Genomic DNA, 25,309 nt, shown 5'->3' with positions numbered 1-25,309 from the left:
TAGTTTTCTTTTGCTGCGTTCAACTTTAATTAGAAAATTTGTTTGATTTCTTTAAAAACCTAAGGAGCAACTTAGCAAAATATGCCCTGTTCACTAAAAAAAATAAATCAGGTTATGGGGGGGGGGGTTATTAACTATTATCAAAAAACACTGGGACAAAGTCCAGAAAACTATATGTAGAATTCTCTCAGTAATAGTCATAGTATTCCCATTGCCACAGGTGTATAAAACCTGGATGAATGGGCAAAAATTCCCAGACACCCTACAAAATCTTGTAGAAAACCTGAACCAGAAGAGAGGAAGCTGTTATGGCTGCAAAGGGGGATGAACTCGAAATCAATGCCTATGGATTCAGAATGGGATGTCATAAAAGCTCCTGTAGGTGTAATGTGTAGGTGGCCCAATACTTTCGTTCATATAATGCATATATATCCTTTGTTTATCCGTACGTTCAGTGCAAATCTCACCAATGTGACAGCACATAATAACCTCAGACTAAAACCTACTGCGACTCTCAACCTGAACTCTCGACCTGAACCACGTCCCATTAAACTGAGGTTTGATCTGTTAGATCTCCTCAAGTCCGTCAGCAAACAACACAACGCCATCAGTCACTGTGACACCAAACATCCATAACTGCTGCTCTAACTCCTCTACCATAAATCCTGTCCCGTCCTCTGCCGACACAAACCGTCATCTACACACCAACAGACAAACTGAACCTGTGCGTTAAACCCGTACGTTAAAGGCTGAAGCTCAGCATCGCACCGTGTTTCCACCGCTCACGTCTCATACTCACATTCAGACTGACAGATAAAGCACAGACACTCCCTCACGGTCACTGACACTAAATTAAAATCCCATAAATTATTATACTTCAAATGTGCAAAAGGATTTTAGGGTGCAATAATTCTTTATACCACTGTCTTAACTGCAATATTTCAACCACAGTGATACACACTGTATATATTGTGTATATAATTATTGTTATTCTTACTTGTGTATATCTCTGTTGTTCATTTTAGCATTGTGCACATATTTATATTTTGAACTTACGTATTGGTTTCATACGTTGTATTGTAGCATAAGTCAGTCAGTTTTACATTTTTCACACTAAACAACCAGTGCTGATGGTTTTTGTGTTGTACGTCGCTTTGGATAAAAGCTTCTGCTAAATGAAATTGTAGAATTGTAGAAACACTCAGCACATTATCAATATTATACTTTAAATATTCACATATTAGTGCTTATTGTCCATTACGGTATTTTTTTACATTTATATTTTTCACACTTACATACTCAGCAGATTAAACATACTTTTTTATATATATTTAAGCATTTATATTTATCTACAATTCTACAATTCTACAATTTCATTTAGCAGACGCTTTTATCCAAAGCGACGTACAACACAACGACGTACAACACAAGCAAGATTTATATTATATTAGATATATTTATATCTATTTTTACATTTATATTTTTATATACTTGTGCTGGTACTTATTTCTAATTGCTATAATTTTCTCAGCTGGCATCCGAGCCTCTGTAATAAACAACAATGTTTTGTACAGGAAAAATGATTTCAATCATCAAAATCGTTTCACACTGATAACCCTGTCAATTAGCTCAGTGATGAAAAGGCTGATGGTTTCAGCTGCATATAACTTAATGTCTGATTTTAGAGACTTTTCTCAGCACTGTCTGTGTGTTAATAATTAATTAAAAGACTACGTGCGTAAAAATACATATCCTCAAGTTTAAAACTGTGATTCACAAATAAAATTGTATTTTTAAATATCTGTTCAGAAATTTTAAATGTTAACATATCGACAAGTGTTTGTAAATTGATAACATGCATTAACATATATTTCTTTTAAATATGCAGGACTATTGTGTATTTGCAGATCCAATTTAATTTTTATTTACAATTTTGTTTTCAATGCTTGTCGCTTTATTTACACAAAGAATTGACTTATTTAGACAAATCATCCATCTTCACAGGAAATAAATTATTTCAATTTTATTTTTGGCAATCCACTAATTGATTAATGGATGGATGGTGTGATGGACTAACCGATCCTGACTAAACATCAGATTTGATAAAGTCTTCATGTGTTTCTGTACATAAAACAATCTTGATTTTTAATAGCTCTAAAGCTGTCAGACAGATGTTTTGACATGAAAAGACAGATAGAGTACAAGTGTCTCAGATTAGACAAGCAGTTCAGCACTTGAGTAAATAGTATTATCATTTTTATCACTGTTATTTTTTTTTAAATTATTTTATTTACATTCAATCACTGTAATAATTCCACAACCTCCACCAGAAAATAACGGCTAAAAACTGTTCTTTAACCGAAACTAGACATTAGAGAGCTGCATTTGTTTTGATTATTTTTTTGTGAATGTAACCAAACTGCTCCCACAGCCTCCTCACTCTCACACTCTCACACACACACACTCTCACACACTCTCACCCACACACACACACACACACACACACAGATCCGGACCCGCAGTAACTCCTCAGGTTTGTGTTTTCATCAGAAACTCTCAGCGGAGACTGAGCTGACTAACACGAGGCTTCACTACAGTTAGCCCAGTTAGCCCGCAGGAGGCTAAGCCGGAGCTAACGCAGGAGGTCGATGCAGAGCTAACACGCTGAAAACTGGAGTTAAAGACTTTAATAAACATTTCTGTTGTTTTTCTGGAGCTGTTTTTAAACTGCACTTGAATACTCTTTGACACCGGGCTGCCGCTGCTAACACCGTTAGCTCGAGCTTGTGCTAGCAGGCTAACCGTTAGCAGCCTGTAAACCCCGCGGTGCTGCTCTCTGACTGTAAGCCGAGTTTAATCTGCTGTTTGGGGTCAAAATCACCTCCGGCTGAGTCCTTGGTGTTAGCCGGGGTGTGTGTGGTGTTTCTCGGGTGTGTGTGGGTTGGGTAGCCGGAGTTGGATGTTGTTTCTCGGGGTGTGTGTTGTGCTCGCTGGCCGGAGTTAAATGGCGGCGGCCCGCTGAACGTTACCACAACAGCCCGCTGCAGCCGGATGAAAACACTCACCGTCAGTGTCCGCCGCAGAGTCCGCTCTCTGTGTGTCATGAACCGGCCTGGATCCTCCGGAAACTCCCTTTCCGCAGAAACATTGACTTTATTCGGCTCAGCTCTACCGAGGTTTGTCCCCTCAGCCTCCGGCGGACTCCATCATGACGCCTCTTCTTCTCGGCCTCAAGTAAAGCATGCCGGGAAATTTTCACAACGGGCGGGAGAGAAAACGCGGCGTCATCACGCAAAGGACTATGGGAAAATGAGTTCTACCATTTTGTGTCCTAAATAACCTATACCAGGCCATGGCTGTGAAAAATGTTTATAGGCCTCCCGCATGTAGATAATATCATGATATAAACACAAGTTAAAGAATAAAATCTTATTATAAACATTTGGTAAGATTATGACATTAAAACCACTAACAGTAACAGTAAAGACGTTGAATACATCTATCTATCTGTCTTTCTATTATGTTATTTTCATGTTGGTTTTTGTTTTTTAATTTTCTTTTTGTTTTTTTTTTCTCGGATTTTTCCCGTAACTTTTTATTAATTCTTTACTTTTTTATTGGCAGAGTCGGATTAATTTAATACATAAATTAAGTAAAGTAAAAGTTGCTCATTGCCTTTGCAACTTAGCAAGAAATGTTTCACAAACTGCAAAAATAAATAAATAAAAATAAAATAGTAAAAGGTGGCTAAGAATTATATTTAAAAAATTGCTGGGGGAGATATTCAGAATTTATTCAAAAAATGTCCAGAAAGCTATTTTTATAATATTTAAAACTATAATTGATCCTGTTCCAGTAAAGATACGTTTTAAAAGGTAATTTATTGTCTTTGCTATTACTGGCAGTGGTGTCAGTACTTTAATTGGCCCATTTTATAATCTTACCTTATGTATATTCGGAGATCTTAATTATAATTGGTGAAGTTGTCTTTGTGGCTTTGAAACGTTTAAACTCTTCTCTTCCGTTTGTACACAACTTTGGTCTCTGGGTGTTTTTAAATAAAGTTGACTTGATTTCATTTTTGTTTAAAAAAGCGACTTCTTTAACTATTTTTAAACAAAAACAAACAAACAAATAAATACATAATTATATAAATAAATAAATAAAATCTGAAGCGTCTTCGGAAACGTGACGTCATCTCGGGTCTGTCCAATCAGAGAGGAGCCTGGGAGAGCTCGCGCTGTGTCCGCCGGACCGTCGCGAGCCGTCTCTCCTCCTGTCGGCCGTTAGCGGTAAGCTCTCTGATCTCCGCACATTTACACGGTGAACCGGCGGAGATACAGCCGGTGATATACCGGTACACAGAGTACAGCCTCTCACCGGGATGAAGTCCCGGTTAGATCCCCGTTTCACACATATATAACGTTTTTTTTACCGTCTCCGTTTAACGGCTAGCTGAGCGGCTAACAGCAGCTAACGGTCAGTTAGAAGTTTGAACTGAGGGCTGTTTGGGTCAGGGGTCAGGGGTCAGGACAGAAATCTGCTGCAGGTTTACCGTAAAGACGTTTTTATCACGTGTGATGACGAATAACTAACTGCATACATATCCCGGTGGATTAAGGGTCGACATCAGTTTCCTTGTGATGCGCTCAGATGCAGACAGAAAGTAAAGAAAAAAAGCCATTTTTTTTTAACAATTCACCGAAAAATATATACAGAAAGAAAGAAAAAAATCGGCAGAAGGTTTTAAACAAAAAAATCTAATAATTAAATTAATAAAACATTTTTTTGTGTTTTTTATGTACAAAAATGTTTAGAGAAGAAAAAAAATCACCAAATATTTTTACCAAAAAAACATCACCAAATTATAATTATACAGAAAAAAAATGCCCAAAGTTTTCAAAAATTACCCAAAATTTTAAAAGAAAAAAAATCACCAGCGTCTCAGAGTCTGTGAGCGTATAAGACCTGTCAGACGGACCGCCTCGGGTCATTGCCTCTCCTGTCAGCTGTGAACAGTCAGGTGTCAGTTTACACGGTGAACTGCTGGATATACACCCGCTAATATACCAGTACACAGAGAGCAGCCTCTCACTGGGGTAAAAGCCCAGTTTGATACCCGTTCCTGAAATTTGGTTAATTGTCTCTGTTTAGTGGCTAGCTGTTAAAAAAAATTACCAACATTTTTAAAGACAAAAAGTCACCAAAAAGTTTTAAAGAGAAGAAAAAAAAGAAGGAAGACTTCTAAAAAACTTTAAAAATCATCAAAAAATAAATATAGAAAATAAGTCGTCAAAAATTTTAATGAAAATATTAATATTTTAAAGAAAATTGCCAATAGTTTTTAAGATCAGCAAAAATTGAAAGGAAAAAAAACACCAAACATTTTTAAAAGAAGAAGAACAGCTAAAATCAATTCAATAAAATGAAAAAAAGAATAAATAAAAATTGGCTTTTTTTTCCCTCTAGGGCTTCAGGCTGAGACCTCAATGTCCTCACATCCTAGAAACACCACATCACACGAGACATTAACACGCAGTGATTAACTGTCATCACGCAGAGTCAGTCAGTCTGACAGCTCTCTGTTTCCTCCTGCAGCAGCTCCATCTGTCAGCCTTCACACCTGCAGAGATGAGCAGCCGGAGCCGCAGGGCCTGGTGAGAGCCCAGGACACACACCTGTAACACACACCTGTACCATGCACCTGTAACACACACCTGTAACACACACCTGTATCACACACCTGTAACACACACCTGTAACACACACCTGTACCACGCACCTGTAACACACACCTGTACCACGCACCTGTACCACACACCTGTAACACACACCTGTACCATGCACCTGTAACACACACCTGTAACACACACCTGTATCACACACCTGTAACACACACCTGTACCACGCACCTGTAACGCACACCTGTAACACACACCTGTACCACGCACCTGTAACACACACCTGTACCACGCACCTGTAACACACACCTGTACCACGCACCTGTAACACACACCTGTAACACACACCTGTACCACACACCTGTACCACACACCTGTACCACACACCTGTAACACACACCTGTACCACGCACCTGTAACACACACCTGTACCAACCACCTGTAACACACACCTGTAACACACACCTGTAACACGCACCAGTACCACACACCTGTACCACACACCTGTAACACGCACCAGTACCACGCACCTGTACCACACACCTGTAACATACACCTGTGGGGCAGCTGTGGCTCAGAGGTAGAGTGGGTCGTCCTCTAATCAGAAGGTCAGCGGTTCAATCCCCAGCTCCTCTGGACAACATGTCGAAGTATCCTTGGGCAAGATACTGAACCCCAAATTGCTCCTGATGCTGCGTCATCGGAGTGTGAATGTGTGTGTGAATGGGTGAATGTGACATGTAGTGTTAAAGCACTTTGAGTGGTCAGTAAGACTAGAAAAGCACTATACAAGTATAGTCCATTTACCATTTACCAACCACCTGTGAGGTGATTAATTGCACTATTTTGGAATATACTGCATGTTATGGCAGTACTCATTAATCATGGCAGTAATGTTGTATGGTGGCTTCAGTGTGGTGATGATATTGTACCGTGGGGGCTCTAACCTGTTTGTTGTCTCCTGTCTCAGCACCAAGAGTCGCTCCACCTGTTCGGGACGAAACGGACGGCTTTCCAGAGTGGCTCTGCAGAAGCCTGGATGGACAAAAGACGAGGTAATGCTCATTGTGTTTGCATTCAGTAACTTTGTGTATGTCCTGTGTGTGCTTGTCTTTCACAGTAAAAGTCCTCTGTGTGGAGTCACGGGCTTTTACTGTGAAGGAGCTGCAGGTACAGGCTGTACACAGAGCAGCACAATGGCCAAAAATTGAATTTTAAAGAAAAAAAAACTGCCTGCAGTTTTCCTTTAAAATTACCCCCCAAAAAGTACATTTTGTAAAGAAAACATGCCTTTCATCTGCAGTCAAAAGGAGTAAAATCAACACAAAATCCAGCCATTTAAAGCTGTATGTCCTCCCCTAAAGCCAAAATAAAAACATCAGTCCCTCCCCAGTGCAATCCCAAAGTTACATTTAAAAATTCAGTTCAAATAATATTTAAAAAAGCAGTTATACAGTAATTAAAAAGAACCAATAAGGAGCCTCAGGGGTTGTTTCAGAGAATGTTTTGGCCTTCAAAATTTGTCTCAAAGTCCTGGAAAAGTCCTGGAAAGTTATTGGTAAAGATATGTGTGAACCCTGACAGATTACCTGTATGAGGAAAATTACATAAGTGTTCAGTGCTGAAACTGCAGCACAGTCTGATGGTGAAGATGATGATAATGATGAAGAAAATGATGGTGATGAAGATGATGATGGTGGTGATGATGAAGATGGTGGTGATGATGATGATGATGATGGAGATGATGATGATAATGATGATGATGTTGATGATGATGATGGTGATGATGATGGTGGTGATGATGATGGTGATGATGATGGTGGTGATGATGATGATGGTGATGATGATGATGGTGATAATGATAATGATGTTGATGGTGATGGAGATGGAGATGATGGTGATGATGATGGTGGTGGTGATGATGATGATGATGATGATGGTGATGATGGAAATGATGATGATGTTGATGATGATGATGATAGTGATGATGGTGATGATGATGATGGTGATGATGATGATGATGCTGATGATGATAATGATGATGATGTTGATGGTGATGATGGTGATGATGATGGTGATGATGGAGATGATGGTGATGATGATGATGATGGTGATGATGGAGATGATGATGGTGATGATGATGTTGATGATGATGATGATGATGATGATGATGATGATGGAGATGATGATGATAATGATGATGATGTTGATGATGATGATGGTGATGATGATGGTGGTGATGATGATGGTGATGATGATGGTGGTGATGATGATGATGGTGATGATGATGATGGTGATAATGATAATGATGTTGATGGTGATGGAGATGGAGATGATGGTGATGATGATGGTGGTGGTGATGATGATGATGATAGTGATGATGATGATGATGATGATGGTGATGATGGAAATGATGATGATGTTGATGATGATGATGATAGCGATGATGGTGATGATGATGATGGTGATGATGATGATGATGGTGATGATGATAATGATGATGATGTTGATGGTGATGATGGTGATGATGATGGTGATGATGGAGATGATGGTGATGATGATGATGATGGTGATGATGGAGATGATGATGGTGATGATGATGTTGATGATGATGATGATGATGATGATGGTGATGATGGAGATGATGATGGTGATGATGATAATGATGATGATGTTGATGGTGATGATGGTGATGGAGATGATGGTGATGATGATGATGATGATGGTGATGATGGAGATGATGATGGTGATGATGATGTTGATGATGATGGTGATGATGGAGATGGTGATGATGATGATGATGGTGATGATGGAGATGATGATGGTGATGATGATGGAGATGATGGTGATGATGATGATGATGATGATGATGGAGATGATGGAGATGGTGATGATGATGATGATGATGGTGATGAAGATGATGATGATGATGATGTGTTCTTCTGCAGGATGAGAGGCTTCGCCGGCTGGTCAGGGAGTTTGGGAGCAGCAGCTGGTCTTCAGTCTCTCTGCATTTCAGAGTGAGTGGTTTTACTTCCTGTCTGACTGTGAGCTCATGAGCGTCCAAACGCGAGTCTACAGGTGAGAGTAACACGCCTGCCGTCCGTGCTGATGAAGTGACGCTCACCTGTTGTGTGTCAGGGTCAGAGGTCAGACGTGGAGTGTCAGCGGAGGTGGCAGCAGATAAAGAACCCAGATGTGGTCAAAGGTCCGTGGACTCAGGAGGAGGACGAGAGGGTAAACGCTGAGGACGTGTGTGACGTTACTGTGGACCTGCAGCTGGACAGCTCCTTCACAGCTGTGATGTTATGTCACTTCCTGCGCAGGTCATCGAGCTGGTTCAGAAGTACGGCATGAAGCGCTGGTCGCTCATCGCCAAGCACCTGCTGAGTCGTAACGGGAAGCAGTGCCGCGAGCGCTGGCACAACCACCTGAACCCCACGGTGAAGAAGAGCGGCTGGACGCTGGATGAGGACCGCGTCATCTGTCAGGCCCACAGGCTGCTGGGAAACCGCTGGGCCGACATCTCCAAGTTGCTGCCGGGCAGGTAGGCGGACCGCAGGTCACCTGTGGAACTACAACACATTCAGGTTCCTGTGAGGCTGCTGTCACTCAGTCTGTCTCCATGGTGATATGAAAAGGTGAATTATTGTGTCAGTGCCGCCAAAACTGAACTGACTGTCTGTTAGTTTGAGTGGAACTGAGACGTGTCCCCGCTGTCACATTCATCTCTGCTGACCTCAGGACGGACAACTCCATCAAAAACCACTGGAACTCCACCCTGAAGAGGAGGGTGGAAAAGGAGGGATACCTGCAGGTCCTGCACCCCCACAACTCCTCCATCACCTCCTCCAGCTCCTCCTGCTCCACCAGACCACCATCCAGGACCCGAGGCCCCCCAAGCACAGCCAACACCTCCACCAAGGTCACTGTCCATCCATCACACCTTCATCACACCATCATCACACCATCATCACATCCTCCATCATCACACCATCATCACACCATCATCACATCCTCCATCATCACACCATCATCACACCATCATCACATCCTCCATCATCACACCATCATCACACCATCATCACACCTTCATCACACCATCATCACACCATCATCACATCCTCCATCATCACACCATCATCACACCATCATCACACCATCATCACATCCTCCATCACACCATCATCACATCCTCCATCACACCATCATCACATCCTCCATCACACCATCATCACATCCTCTATCATCACACCATCATCACACCATCATCACATCCTCCATCACACCATCATCACATCCTCCATCATCACACCATCATCACACCATCATCACATCCTCCATCACACCATCATCACACCATCATCACATCCTCCATCATCACACCATCATCACACCATCATCACATCCTCCATCATCACATCCTCCATCACACCATCATCACCTCATCATCACATCCTCCTTCATCACACCATCATCACCCCAATCCTCCATCACACCTTCATCACACCATCATCACATCCTCCATCACACCTTCATCACACCATCATCACATCCTCCATCACACCTTCATCAACCATCATCACACCATCATCACACCATCATCACATCCTCCATCACACCTTCATCACACCATCATCACATCATCATCACATCATCATCACATCATCATCACACCTTCATCACATCATCATCACACCATCATCACATCATCATCACATCATCATCACACCATCATCACACCTTCATCACATCATCACACCATCATGACACCTTCATCACACCATCATCACACCATCATCACATCATCATCACACCATCATCACACCTTCATCACATCATCACACCATCATCACATCATCATCACACCATCATCACACCTTCATCACATCATCATCACACCATCATCACATCATCATCACATCATCACACCATCATCACATCCTTCATCACACCATCATCACATCCTCCATCACACCATCATCACATCCTCCATCACACCATCATCACATCCTCCATCATCACACCATCATCACACCATCATCACATCCTCCATCATCACACCATCATCACACCATCATCACATCCTCCATCATCACATCCTCCATCACACCATCATCACATCATCATCACATCCTCCTTCATCACACCATCATCACCCCAATCCTCCATCACACCTTCATCACACCATCATCACATCCTCCATCACACCTTCATCACACCATCATCACATCCTCCATCACACCTTCATCAACCATCATCACACCATCATCACACCATCATCACATCCTCCATCACACCTTCATCACACCATCATCACATCATCATCACATCATCATCACATCATCATCACACCTTCATCACATCATCATCACACCATCATCACATCATCATCACATCATCATCACACCATCATCACACCTTCATCACATCATCACACCATCATGACACCTTCATCACACCATCATCACACCATCATCACATCCTCCATCATCACATCCTCCATCACACCATCATCACATCATCATCACATCCTCCTTCATCACACCATCATCACCCCAATCCTCCATCACACCTTCATCACACCATCATCACATCCTCCATCACACCATCATCACACCATCATCACATCCTCCATCATCACACCATCATCACACCATCATCACACCATCATCACACCATCATCACACCATCATCACACCATCATCACACCATCATCACATCCTCCATCATCACACCATCATCACACCATCATCACACCATCATCACATCCTCCATCACACCATCATCACATCCTCCATCACACCATCATCACATCCTCCATCATCACACCATCATCACACCATCATCACATCCTCCATCACACCATCATCACACCATCATCACATCCTCCATCACACCATCATCACATCCTCCATCATCACACCATCATCACACCATCATCACATCCTCCATCATCACATCCTCCATCACACCATCATCACATCATCATCACATCCTCCTTCATCACACCATCATCACCCCAATCCTCCATCACACCTTCATCACACCATCATCACATCCTCCATCACACCTTCATCACACCATCATCACATCCTCCATCACACCTTCATCAACCATCATCACACCATCATCACACCATCATCACATCCTCCATCACACCTTCATCACACCATCATCACATCATCATCACATCATCATCACACCATCATCACACCTTCATCACATCATCATCACACCATCATCACATCATCATCACACCTTCATCACATCATCATCACACCATCATCACATCATCATCACATCATCATCACACCATCATCACACCTTCATCACATCATCATCACACCATCATCACACCTTCATCCCATCATCACACCATCATGACACCTTCATCACACCATCATCACACCATCATCACATCATCATCACACCATCATCACACCTTCATCACATCATCACACCATCATCACATCATCATCACACCATCATCACACCTTCATCACATCATCATCACACCATCATCACATCATCATCACATCATCACACCATCATCACATCCTTCATCACACCATCATCACATCCTCCATCACACCATCATCACATCCTCCATCACACCATCATCACATCCTCCATCATCACACCATCATCACACCATCATCACATCCTCCATCATCACACCATCATCACATCCTCCATCATCACATCCTCCATCACACCATCATCACATCATCATCACATCCTCCTTCATCACACCATCATCACCCCAATCCTCCATCACACCTTCATCACACCATCATCACATCCTCCATCACACCTTCATCAACCATCATCACACCATCATCACACCATCATCACATCCTCCATCACACCTTCATCACACCATCATCACATCATCATCACATCATCATCACACCATCATCACACCATCATCACATCATCATCACACCATCATCACATCATCATCACACCTTCATCACACCATCATCACACCATCATCACATCCTCCATCAACACACCATCATCACACCATCATCACATCCTCCATCATCACATCCTCCATCACACCATCATCACATCATCATCACATCCTCCTTCATCACACCATCATCACCCCAATCCTCCATCACACCTTCATCACACCATCATCACATCCTCCATCACACCTTCATCAACCATCATCACACCATCATCACACCATCATCACATCCTCCATCACACCTTCATCACACCATCATCACACCTTCATCACATCATCATCACACCATCATCACACCATCATCACACCTTCATCACATCATCACACCATCATCACACCTTCATCACACCATCATCACACCATCATCACATCATCATCACACCATCATCACACCTTCATCACATCATCACACCATCATCACATCATCATCACACCATCATCACACCATCATCACACCATCATCACACCTTCATCACATCATCATCACACCATCATCACATCATCATCACATCATCACACCATCATCACATCCTTCATCACACCATCATCACATCCTCCATCATCACACCATCATCACATCCTCCATCACACCATCATCACATCCTCCACCATCACACCATCATCACATCCTCCACCATCACACCACCATCACACCATCATCACATCATCACACCATCATCACATCATCATCACATCATCATCACATCATCACACCATCAACACATCCTCCATCACACCATCATCACATCCTCCACCATCACACCATCATCACACCTTCATCACATCATCATCACACCATCATCACATCATCATCACATCATCACACCATCATCACATCCTTCATCACACCATCATCACATCCTCCATCATCACACCATCATCACATCCTCCATCACACCATCATCACATCCTCCACCATCACACCATCATCACATCCTCCACCATCACACCACCATCACACCATCATCACATCATCACACCATCATCACATCATCATCACATCATCATCACATCATCACACCATCAACACATCCTCCATCACACCATCATCACATCCTCCACCATCACACCACCATCACACCATCATCACATCATCACACCATCATCACATCATCATCACATCATCACACCATCATCACATCATCATCACATCCTCCATCATCACACCATCATCACATCCTCCATCATCACACCATCATCACATCCTCCATCATCACACCATCATCACATCCTCCATCATCACACCATAATCACATCATCATCACATCCTCATCACACCTTCATCATCACATCATCACACCATCATCACATCCTTCATCACACCATCATCACACCATCATCACACCTTCATCACATCATCATCACACCATCATCACACCATCATCACACCTTCATCACATCATCATCACATCATCATCACACCATCATCACATCCTTCATCACATCATCATCTCACCATCATCACATCATCATCACATCCTTCATCACACCTTCATCACACCATCATCACATCATCATCACATCATCACACCTTCATCACACCATCATCACACCTTCATCACATCATCATCACACCATCATCACATCCTCCATCACACCATCATCACATCCTCCATCACACCATCATCACACCATCATCACATCCTCCATCACATCCTTCGTCACATCCTGCATCACATCCTCCACCCATGAGGGTCAGAGTTTAGGTGATGATGATCTGTCCTCCAGCAGGCTGATAGTCTGTCCCACATGAAGGACGAGTCCAGCTGCACTTCCTGTGATCAGAGCATGTGCGAGCGCCAAAGCAACCACACCCACCTATGCTCCATCTGTGTCCCCGCCTCCTCCTCTGGTTACTGCTCTGGTGTGAGCGTGTGCGACCTGTCGTCGCCCACGGACCCAATGGAGGCGGTACATCAGCTTTTTATCTCACTTGAACACAGCTGAGACTTTTATTTTGAAATGCAGCTATTTGTGGGCATACTTGTGTGACCTTTGTTTATATTCTCACCGCGTGTTGACATTATTAAAATCTTCTACCTCAAACATCCATATATGATGATGTCCTGTCTTACCTGACATCTTCACAGAAGCCAGAGACCTGGAGCTGTGGCCCAAAGGAAGTGACCTCATCGCTGTCCAGCTGCCTGCGCAGAGAGGACGCTGACCCGTCCGTCATGGATCTGAGCAGGAGTTATGTAAGAGGATGTGACAGGAAGGAGCAGCCCTGTTCAGTCAAATCTCTGTTTTTAAATCTGCACGTCACGTCCACAATCATCACTTCTCCCACAAAAATTACATTTCTTCTTCAGGTTGCTCATTTTTTTCTGTCCAGTTTTGACAAAAAAAAGTTTTAATTTGGGGTGAACTGTCCCTTTAAAGCATGAAGCTACATGATCCTGTCATTGTGCAACAGGTCAGAGAGTGTGTGTGTCCTCCACAGTGACAGCAGAATATCTGACACACACACACACGATCCTGTCACTGTGTGTGTGTGTGTGTGTGTGTTGTGCGCAGGTTGCAGGTATGAAGGAGCAGCTGGGCGGAGCCTCCTCCTCCTGGAGCAGAGGCAGCACGGTGACCTTCTCCCCCTCTGAGGTGAAGACAGCACGCTGCTGCTTTTTGTCCTCAACTGTCCATCTGATGTCTCTCTGTCTGATGTCTGTCTGTGTCTCTGTTTTCAGCTCTTCAGTGTGTGCAGCGTGGAGGATCTGAAGTTGCAGCGTCCAGCTCTCACCTCCACCCCCGTCTGCTCGCTCAAACTCTCCACCATCAGAGACCGGGACACCTCCTGTCTGCACTGCAGCCACAGAGGACAGTACGTCTGATTTTCAGCCAGCTCTGTGTCCTCGTCAGAGCCGGCTGAAAGCCCTTTAAACTGTCAGGGTTGATACGGTCTTGAAATTTTCAAATAGCAATTTCCAGGCCTGGAAAAGTCTTGGAAAACTAAACATACCCTAAACGGTTTGGAAAAGTCCTGGAATTTTGTTTCACAAACCTGTAGAACAACAAGTGATGTGTTCAAGGACTATAAATTTTAAAATCCAACGTTAATTGATTTTTTTTTTTACCATTTCTGTGTATGGTAAATGTTTTCATTTTTAGGTAATTTGTTTATGTTTTTTTCTTTACACATCACCCAAACATCATGAAAGAAATTAAAATGCCAATATTTTTTCTTTTTTTTCTTCTTGTTTTTTTCCATAAAATTGGCAAAAAGTCTTCAAATTTTTTAAAGAAAATAAAATTGCCAAAAAAGAAAAAATGTCAAAATTTTTAAAAAGTGGGGATTTTTTTTTTTTTACAGAAAACAAGCTGAACTGTATCTTTAAAAGTTGCCACAAAATAATAATAATTTTTTAAAAAACTGCCGAAAATGCATTATAATACAGGCTGTTTTTTGTTTTTTGTTTTTGTTTTTTTAAGTTTTATCCTTAAAAAAATTACTAAAACAATTCTAAAGTCAAAAGATTGCTGAAAAAAATTTAAAGAAAGAAAAATAGCCTTTTTTTGCCCCAGTGTTCAGAAAAGTACATGCCTCCCCCTTTTTGAAGCCCCCTCCCCTCTCATAAATAACAAACAGTCCCTAAGTTATATTTATATATTCAGTTGTGACCCTGTTCTGAAATTGTCATTTAAAAAAATAGATTTTCAAAAGCTTTTATAAAGTCCTGGAAAAGTCCTGGTGAAAATGTGTCTGAACCCCGACTGTTGTGTCCAGGACGCCGTCAGAGGCCAGAGAGAGGATCAGAGCGCTGTGGACGTCGGCTCCTCAGACACCGACACCACTGAAGGTCCACCGCAGCGAGGACGAGGTGAGAGACATCCTGCGGGGACATCACAGCGTCACCTGTCAGGTGAATCCTGCAGCTGACGGTTTGTGTCTCCCTGTGTGTTTACGCCTCAGGGGACGGTTTGTCCAAGCGGGAGGACCAGTGTGACGTGGGAGGAGCGGATCGTGGACCCTGACAGTCCACAGTCCAGCAGCAGTTCTGAGGTCAGACACAGGCCGCACGTCCCACAGACACACTGTCTCTCTCAGGACATCCTCTGTGAAGACACATGCTCATCCGGACTTCTGTCCTCCAGGTCCAGGGAGAGAGTCTGCTGAGCTCCATCCTGCAGGTCCAGCAACAGTCCAACTCCTCCTCAGACATTCAAAGACAATCTAGATTGGTCTCCTTGGATCAGGAGGAGTCCATCTGTGTCCCGCAGGTCCAGAGAGAGTCTAACTCCTTCTCAGAGGTCCAACAAGAGTCTAGCTCCACTTCAGAGGTCCAGAGAGAATCCAGCTGCGTCTCACAGGTCCAGACAGAGTCCAGCTGTTTCTCACAGCTCCAGACAGAGTCCAGCTGCATCTCACAGGTCCAGACAGAGTCCAGTTATGTCTCACAGGTCCAGACAGAGTCCAGCTGTTTCTCACAGCTCCAGACAGAGTCCAGCTGCATCTCACAGGTCCAGACAGAGTCCAGTTATGTCTCACAGGTCCAGACAGAGTCCAGCTGTTTCTCACAGCTCCAGACAGAGTCCAGCTGCATCTCACAGGTCCAGACAGAGTCCAGCTGCATCTCACAGGTCCAGACAGAGTCCAGTTATGTCTCACAGGTCCAGACAGAGTCCAGCTGTTTCCCACAGCTCCAGACAGAGTCCAGCGGTGTCTCACAGGTCCAGACAGAGTCCAGGTGTGTCCTGGGCTGTGAGGAGTTTGGCTGCTTCCTGTTGGACGGACAGACGGAGGTGTGGTGGTGTCAGCAGCCAGTCAGCTACCTGCACTCTCCTGAATGTCCTGCGTACAGACTGAACCCGTTTGAGGTGAGGACAGACGCAGAGACACTCTGAGACCACCTGCTGCTCTGTCAGTGGACAGGATATGTCCTTCTGCTCTCATTCTGTTGGTTTAACCCTTCAAAACCTGAACACATCGGTTTGAGCAATTTGACAAGAAATGCCCCAAAAAGACCTGAAAATGATTATTGTCATTATTTAACTGGAAGTCGGGGAAGAAATGAGAAAAATATCCAGAAAACCATTTTCATAGTTCTTATTATTTAATTTTTAAATGATTTACACTTCTCATTTCTTTCTTTTTTTAATTTTCAGGTAATTTTTTTGTAACTTTTTTACTAATTTCTTGCTGTTTGTGGATCATTTCTGGTGATGTTGCTCGTGTTTTTGAAAGAATTAAAACCATTTCTTCAGGTTTCAGAGGGTTAACCTTCATGCTGAGACTGAAAAGGACAGTGGACATGTCTCCTCACAGGTCCAGTGTGTGATGTCTCTTTGTCCCCCATGAACACACACACTGCAGTTTATTTCAGTAGCTGTCCAAACACTCACCACATGTGAATTAATCCGCTGCTGAAAATAGTCCCTGTGTCCTGTCTGATGAACACCACAGAGAGCAGCTGTTTGAGGACGCCGCTGTTCCCCGCTGCGCTGTGATTGGCCGGTGCTGGTCACCAATCACAGCGCAGCGGGGCGGCTGGTCACACGGTAGTGGATTGGGTCTGAACCACAAGAAGAGAAATGGAGCAGAAGAGACAAGTCCGCTGAAGACCAGAGGACAGACCGTCTCTGCTGTTTGTCCTCTGATGATGTAATCTGACCGTCATGTGTTGCCATGTCGACAGCTGAGCGACGACTTACAGCTGGTGATGTTCGGGAAGACGGACGACCAGAGGACTCTGACCGAGCAGGCCCGACTCTACATGGAGCCCTGATCCTGATCCACCATCAGGTGAGTCCTGATCCTGATCCAGCAGCAGCAGGTGAGTCCTGGTCCTGGTCCTGATCCAGCAGGTGAGGGGGTTAGGGTATCTGGATTCAGTTAAACGGTGAAACGTGTTTCTGAAACACTTGAGGAGAAAAAGCAGAAACTCAGTTTATATCTGATCAACATCGTCAACTCACGACATCCCAGACCACATCCATCAGTCGGACCCAGTCCAGTTCACTCCAGTTCAGTTGAATAATGATCTAATAATCATAATAATGATCTAATAATCAATCAACTGCTCTCACCTTCTTCTCAGGCAGAAATCTTCATCATGAGACGAGACCGCCTGATTAGAGGAAACGCTCGTCTTTCTGCTGAGTCGACCTGTCAATCATGAGTCAGCATTTCAATCAGACGTTCACTGCTCTCCGTCTCCATCGGTTCATCTGATGCTTTATTGATTTATTTAGCAGTTTGACTTTTAACAATTTGATTTTAATGAATTTTTATTGAAACTGTATTTTAACTCAAATATTTTAACTGTTTAAGACAAACTTTTGAACTCTTTCTTGTTTTTCTGAAGGTGAATTGTTTTGCAGATTTGATATTCTTAATTGATCTTTTATATACAGTATGTATTTACATCTTTATTTTATTCATGTATTTATTTCTTGAAATAATCCATAAACTCAAAACTGTTTTTTTTTTTTACACAAAGACACTTTATATTTTAACTAAATGTTGCACTTTGAATTTTAAACTTGAACAAAAGTGATGACTGAATGTTTGCACACTGAGGAACTTAGAATATTGATCATTTATTGATTTATGTTTAGTTAAATCAGATTTAAAGAGAGTGTGGGAGTAAATACAGTCAGCATCTATTTATTCTATATTTATTCTCTTATTTAATAGTTTTAAATGTGTGAAGACTTAAAGTCCTGCTGAGGGTTAAAACTGAACAACTTTATTAACATTGTTTTAAAGACGAAGAACAGACGGAACATTTTACAATCTGTGACGTGCAATAAAAGCCAGCGGCTCGACACGACGCGTCTCTGTTTACACTGACACTCAACTGACGACCCACGGGCCAAATCTGGCCCCTGATAGGGCCCCGGGGGCCCCGACCATTTTCTAATTGACAATAAAAATAAAGTGATTGACACTGTGAAAAGTTTTTGTCCTTTTAGTGTCCAGAAGAGCAAATAGAGCGTCCGTCTCACAGCTGTCGAGCGTCCGTCTCACAGCTGTCGAGCGTCCGTCTCACAGCTGACGAGCGTCCGTCTCACAGCTGCAGAGCGTCCGTCTCACGGCTGCCGAGCGTCAGTCTCACAGCTGCCGAGCGTCCGTCTCACGGCTGCCGAGCGTCAGTCTCACAGCTGCAGAGCGTCCGTCTCACGGCTGCCGAGCGTCCGTCTCACGGCTGCAGAGCGTCAGTCTCACGGCTGCAGAGCGTCCGTCTCACAGCTGCAGAGCGTCCGTCTCACGGCTGCCGAGCGTCCGTCTCACGGCTGCAGAGCGTCCGTCTCACAGCTGCAGAGCGTCCGTCTCACAGCTGCAGAGCGTCCGTCTCACAGCTGCAGAGCGTCCGTCTCACAGCTGCAGAGCGTCCGTCTCACGGCTGCCGAGCGTCCGTCTCACGGCTGCAGAGCGTCAGTCTCACAGCTGCAGAGCGTCCGTCTCACGGCTGCCGAGCGTCCGTCTCACAGCTGCAGAGCGTCCGTCTCACAGCTGCAGAGCGTCCGTCTCACAGCTGCCGAGCGTTTGTCTCACAGCCGCAGAGCGTCCGTCTCACAGCTGCTGAGCGTCCGTCTCACAGCTGCAGAGCGTCCGTCTCACAGCTGCAGAGCGTCCGTCTCACAACTGCTGAGCGTCCGTCTCACAGCTGCAGAGCGTCCGTCTCACAGCTGCTGAGCGTCCGTCTCACAGCTGCAGAGCGTCCGTCTCACAGCCGCTGAGCGTTTGTCTCACAGCTGCAGAGCGTCCGTCTCACAGCTTCAGAGCGTCCGTCTCACAGCTTCAGAGCGTCCGTCTCACAGCTGCAGAGCGTCCGTCTCACAGCTTCAGAGCGTCCGTCTCACAGCTTCAGAGCGTCCGTCTCACAGCTGCAGAGCGTCCGTCTCACAGCTTCAGAGCGTCCGTCTCACAGCTGCAGAGCGTTTGTCTCACAGCTTCAGAGCGTCCGTCTCACAGCTGCTGAGCGTCCGTCTCACAGCTGCAGAGCGTTTGTCTCACAGCTTCAGAGCGTCCGTCTCACAGCTGCTGAGTGTTTGTCTCACAGCTTCAGAGCGTCCGTCTCACAGCTGCAGAGCGTTTGTCTCACAGCTTCAGAGCGTCCGTCTCACAGCTGCCGAGCGTCCGTCTCACAGCAGAGTCAGCAGAGACGTCATCACACATCACTGGACCTGCTGAGTCGGACTCGAGCACCGAGTCACTGGTCTTGTGCGCTCCAAAAAGACTTGTTTCTGAACACTTCTTAGGACAAGTTTTTTCAGTCTTAACCGCAGAGAAACGTCGGTTTCACCGTCAGGATCTGATCCTCTCAGTCCGACAGCGTTCAGAGTCCAGAGGAGCTGCAACATTACGTCATTTCATTCCCATTCAAGATGGCGCCGAGGTGAACAGGAAGTGAGCCGCCCGGCCACAGGAAGTCTCCGGTGCGTCTGTGGGTTGCTGATGGAGAAATCTGGGTATTTTATACCCGAAAGGTCATACTTTTGGGGTTTTTTTTTGTTTGTTTGTTTTTTTTGCTTCATGGTCCACTAAGGAAGTTTGGTAGGCATGAAGGAGACCAGCTCCAGTGCTGTATCCAGGTCTCTTTGTACATCCAGGCGTTTTGTGGACTGTGGTGAAAATAAAATGACTGCAGGATTTTCCAGATGTTGTCGTGTATCAAAAAAACAAAATGAACACTGACGACTTGATACCATAAATCATTTAAACAGCGTGTGAATGACTCTGCTGACCGCCATCACCCTCATGGTCTGAGCGGCGACTTTAGTCCGGCTGGAAGGCGCCGTTGACGGAGCCGGCGTCGGGGGGAGGGTGGGGGAGGTGGGGGCAGCTCTTCCTCCTGGACTTGGCCAGGACGCGGTGGAGGAGGCTGGGGGAGCCGTGAGGAGGAGCGGCTGACCCCCCCGCCGCCGCCGCCGAGGGCCCGTCGAGTCCCAGCGGGCGGCGGACGCTGTTTTTCCTGAGCAGCTTGGGAGTGCTGCGACCACTGCGGGACAAACACAGAAACATCTGGATCTGAACACAACATCTGCAAAACCATCGGAACACGGAGGATCAACAGGCTGCAGAAACTAGGAGCTACTGAAGCTGAAACACGTTTCAGCCAGAGACTGTATATAAAGATAGAACTGATTTCTTTTTCATTATTATTTATCTTTATTTACAGTCTGTGGTTTCAACAGTCAGAGGAAGCAGAAATCACACAAACATCAAATAACAGGAAAAAGCACCAGGTCATGTTTCTAAAAATAAAGCTTTTGTAAAAAAAAAAAAAAAAAAAAAAGCTTTATTTTTAGAAGGAAGTCTAAATAAAGTAATATTTCTATAAGTTAAGTAATATTTTTATGGAGTTTGTTTTAATATATGAAGTCATACTTCTGTTTATTAAATTCTGTTTCTTTACATGATTTTTTATACATACAGTTATGTTTCTATAAATAAACTAATGTTTTTAATAATATTGTTATGCATTTATACATAAAGTTGTGATACGTTGTGGGCGTGGTTACCTGGTGCAGCCACAGGGGGCGCCTGCTGTCGTCACTTCGACAGGCATCGACCCCCTCCTCACCAGTGTGGGCGTGGCTCTGGATGAAGCCCCACCCTGCAGCACAGTGTTTCTTCATTACATCACAGCCAATCAGCTGCTGAGTTACTGCAGCACAAAGGTGAGTCGTTACCTGGAGTGGCTCCACGCAGGCGGCCGGGAAGTAACCCGCCTGTCCATCTGTCTGCCGTCCAAACCACCAGGACTCATCCTCCTTAACCAGGACCTGGATCAGGTCTCCAGGATCCAGGTCCAGCTCCCTCTGCCAACCAGAGCGGTGCTGCGCCACCGCCACCATCACCTGCCAATCACAGGCCTCTGACATCACACAGACATCATCCAGCCTGAAGCACAAGAACCTGCTGCTGATTGTTTGATTAAAGGTGTGCGTGTGTGTGTTAACCCTTCATCAGTGTGTCACCTTTAATCTACTTTAAATAGCAGCTGCTCAGCTCAGCAGGCTGTAAATACTCAGAGGTCAGAGGTCACACTGATGTAACACTGATTAACACCTGCACACACACACACACACACACACTGACCATCATGTTTCTGTTCAGAGTGAATCTTTGGGGTTTTTTTACTCCTCAGAAACATCGTTTGTAGATTAACAAATATGAAGCGATTACTGGTGACGCGTCAACATCCGCCAAACTTTATTTTACTAAACGACTGAACATCCGAGTGGCAGGTGACCCCGGGGGTTGGGGACACCTGAACCTCAGAAAAACACCTCAAAGACTCAACATGGGACTCAAAATGACCACAGAGACTCAAAAATACCACAAATACACAACAAACAACCACAAAGAGACATAAAACCACCACAGTCTAAAACAAATACAAAGACACAAAACGTCCACAGAGACACTAAAAATAACCACAAAGACTCAAAATGACCACAAATACACTACAACAGCCACAAAGAGAACTTCAAATAATCCCTTTACTTAAAAACTCTGAACTCTATACATGTTTTTGGTCAAATCTCTCACGTTCATCTAAAAATTAAGGGAAAAGTCATAAAGCCCTTAAAATGGACTTCGTGTTCTCATTAAGGGCTTTTCAAGTTAAGGTGTTTTGGGGTTTTTAGTGAAGGATCACTGTCCTCAAACACTCCTCACATCAGCTGAGAGGAGACGGTCACTGACAGTGACCTCACTTTACCTTCTCTGCGTCCACACGTCTCGTCCTCGTTCTCGACCTGCACACTGACACACACAGGACACACGCTGACCATCAGGACGTCAGGGGGACACACCTGAGACACCTGGGACATCTGGGAGAGTGGGGACTCACCTTGTGGGGAGAAGACGGTCGTAAAAACTTCGAGCTGCTGGTCGCTCTGTCTGTAGATCTGCTGCATGCTGCTCACACACACACACACACACACACTCTGCCCTTAAATACCTGCCGTCTCTAATCCTGCTGAGTGTGTCTCTGCAACACACACAGACACACACACACACACACACACACACACACACACACACACACTGAGGACATCAGGTGGACTTCCTATTGGCTGACAGGATTTGGTGAATTCACTTGTACCTCAGGTGTTCGGGCGAGAACAGACGGGACACCGACAGGTAAACACCTGCTGCACCTGCAGCTGCACACAAACAAATACACAAACACACACACAAACAAGCATTTTACCTGCTCAGGTACTCTGGACTCTACCTGCTCAGGTACTCTGTGTATATATATGAATATTGTTTGTATAAATAAACTGTATAAATGAATAAAGAACATCATACAGGTGAGTTCTGGTAGGTTCAGGTGAGTTCAGGTGTATGACAACAGCTGAATTATTCAGAATTCTGCTGAGTCATGTTTCCAGCAGGTGAGCTCAGATGTGAGTGCGTGCTGCGTTCAGGGTCGATCTGTGTTTAGCTCCCTCTCTGATCTGGAGGTTAAACCAGTTAAACACGGTCAGATCAGGTTTATATAACAGCTGTTCCTGGATCAGATTAAACCGTATTAAGACAACAAGAGACACTCTTCTGAGAAACACTAACACACACACACACACACACACAGTCACCTACATGCACACAAATTTTGACATGAGATTTTTTTCTGTATATTTATCTTATCTTAACCCATAAAATCCTTTAAATTTGTCGTTAAAACCTCAATTTGAATGGAGACGCTGTCACTCTGTGTCTGTGACTCTGTGACTGACTCTGTCTCTGTGTATGTGACTCTGTGACTGTGACTCTGTTGCTGTGACTCTGTCTCTGTGTCTGTGACTCTGTTGCTGTGACTCTGTCTCTGTGTCTGTGACTCTGTGTCTGTGACTCTGTGACTGACTCTGTCTCTGTGTCTGTGACTCTGTTGCTGTGACTCTGTCTCTGTGTCTGTGACTCTGTGTCTGTGACTCTGTGACTGACTCTGTCTCTGTGTCTGTGACTCTGTGACTGTGACTCTGTGTCTGTGACTCTGTGAATGTGACTCTGTGTCTGTGACTCTGACTCTGTGACTGTGACTCTGTGTCTGTGACTCTGTGTCTGTGACTCTGTGACTGACTCTGTCTCTGTGTCTGTGACTCTGTGACTCTGTGACTCTGTGACTGTGACTCTGTGTCTGTGACTCTGTGAATGTGACTCTGTGTCTGTGACTCTGACTCTGTGACTGTGACTCTGTGTCTGTGACTCTGTGTCTGTGACTCTGTGACTGTGACTCTGTGACTGTGACTCTGACTGTGACTCTGTGTCTGTGACTGTGACTCTGTGTCTGTGACTGTGACTCTGTGTCTGTGACTGTGTCTGTGACTCTGTGTCTGTGACTCTGTGACTCTGTGTCTGTGACTGTGACTGTGACTCTGTGTCTGTGACTCTGTGTCTGTGACTCTGTGTCTGTGACTCTGTGACTGTGACTCTGATTCTGACTCTGTGTCTGTGACTCTGTGACTGTGTCTGTGACTCTGTGTCTGTGACTCTGTCTCTGTGACTGTGACTGTGACTGTGACTCTGTGTCTGTGACTCTGTGTCTGTGTCTGTGACTGTGACTCTGTGTCTGTGTCTGTGTCTGTGTCTGTGTCTGTGTCTGTGACTCTGTGTCTGTGTCTGTGTCTCTGTGTCTGTGTCTGTGTCTGTGTCTGTGTCTGTGTCTGTGACTGTGACTCTGTGTCTGTGACTGTG

The 25,309-nt window shown here is 44.4% G+C and overlaps 3 protein-coding genes across 3 annotated transcripts in view; 1 reads left to right on the top strand and 2 right to left on the bottom strand.

The window, feature by feature from the left end:
• Positions 1-3,249, bottom strand: part of wdr33 (WD repeat domain 33) — a 28,935-nt gene extending 25,686 nt beyond the window's left edge. Inside the window, exon 1 of the mRNA XM_088086027.1 lies at positions 3,066-3,249. The gene's annotated coding sequence lies outside the window, so the exon portion shown is untranslated. The remainder of the gene's footprint in view (positions 1-3,065) is intronic.
• Positions 3,250-5,603: 2,354 nt separating this feature from the next.
• LOC121940507 (uncharacterized) lies at positions 5,604-18,513 on the top strand. The gene is made up of 16 exons (XM_088085317.1): positions 5,604-5,657; positions 6,652-6,736; positions 8,630-8,728; positions 8,823-8,918; positions 9,008-9,228; positions 9,426-9,606; positions 14,389-14,571; positions 14,781-14,858; positions 15,178-15,258; positions 15,345-15,478; positions 16,382-16,475; positions 16,568-16,657; positions 16,750-16,785; positions 16,876-17,265; positions 17,326-17,472; positions 18,291-18,513. The coding sequence occupies exons 1-16, from the start codon at positions 5,632-5,634 to the stop codon at positions 18,378-18,380; spliced, it is 2,031 nt and encodes a 676-aa protein (XP_087941443.1). The 5' UTR covers positions 5,604-5,631; the 3' UTR covers positions 18,381-18,513.
• An 808-nt stretch (positions 18,514-19,321) lies between these two features.
• Positions 19,322-24,335, bottom strand: LOC148188155 (uncharacterized). Its single transcript, XM_088086026.1, has 6 exons — positions 23,924-24,335; positions 23,460-23,775; positions 23,328-23,371; positions 22,294-22,461; positions 22,123-22,217; positions 19,322-21,599 (listed from the first exon to the last, which is right to left on the bottom strand). The coding sequence occupies exons 2-6, from the start codon at positions 23,524-23,526 to the stop codon at positions 21,377-21,379; spliced, it is 597 nt and encodes a 198-aa protein (XP_087942152.1). The 5' UTR covers positions 23,527-23,775; positions 23,924-24,335; the 3' UTR covers positions 19,322-21,376.
• Positions 24,336-25,309: the final 974 nt, after the last annotated feature.

Source organism: Plectropomus leopardus, chromosome 12, assembly GCF_026936395.1.
Source record: "Plectropomus leopardus strain MGB_pleo_1.0 chromosome 12, ASM2693639v1, whole genome shotgun sequence".
Taxonomy (NCBI): Eukaryota; Metazoa; Chordata; class Actinopteri; order Perciformes; family Serranidae; genus Plectropomus; species Plectropomus leopardus.
This window is presented reverse-complemented; position numbering and strand designations above follow the sequence as displayed.

Coding starts and splice junctions, on each gene's coding strand:
- LOC121940507 (XM_088085317.1), top strand. CDS start 5,632: ATGAGCAGCCGGAGCCGCAGGGCCTG. Junction 14,859..15,177: donor TGGATCTGAGCAGGAGTTAT/GTAAGAGGATGT, acceptor TGTTGTGCGCAG/GTTGCAGGTATGAAGGAGCA. Junction 16,476..16,567: donor TCCACCGCAGCGAGGACGAG/GTGAGAGACATC, acceptor TTTACGCCTCAG/GGGACGGTTTGTCCAAGCGG.
- LOC148188155 (XM_088086026.1), bottom strand. CDS start 23,526: ATGCAGCAGATCTACAGACAGAGCGACCAGCAGCTCGAAGTTTTTACG. Junction 23,372..23,459: donor GACCGTCTTCTCCCCACAAG/GTGAGTCCCCAC, acceptor TGTGTGTGTCAG/TGTGCAGGTCGAGAACGAGG. Junction 22,218..22,293: donor CCTGCGTGGAGCCACTCCAG/GTAACGACTCAC, acceptor ACTGTGCTGCAG/GGTGGGGCTTCATCCAGAGC.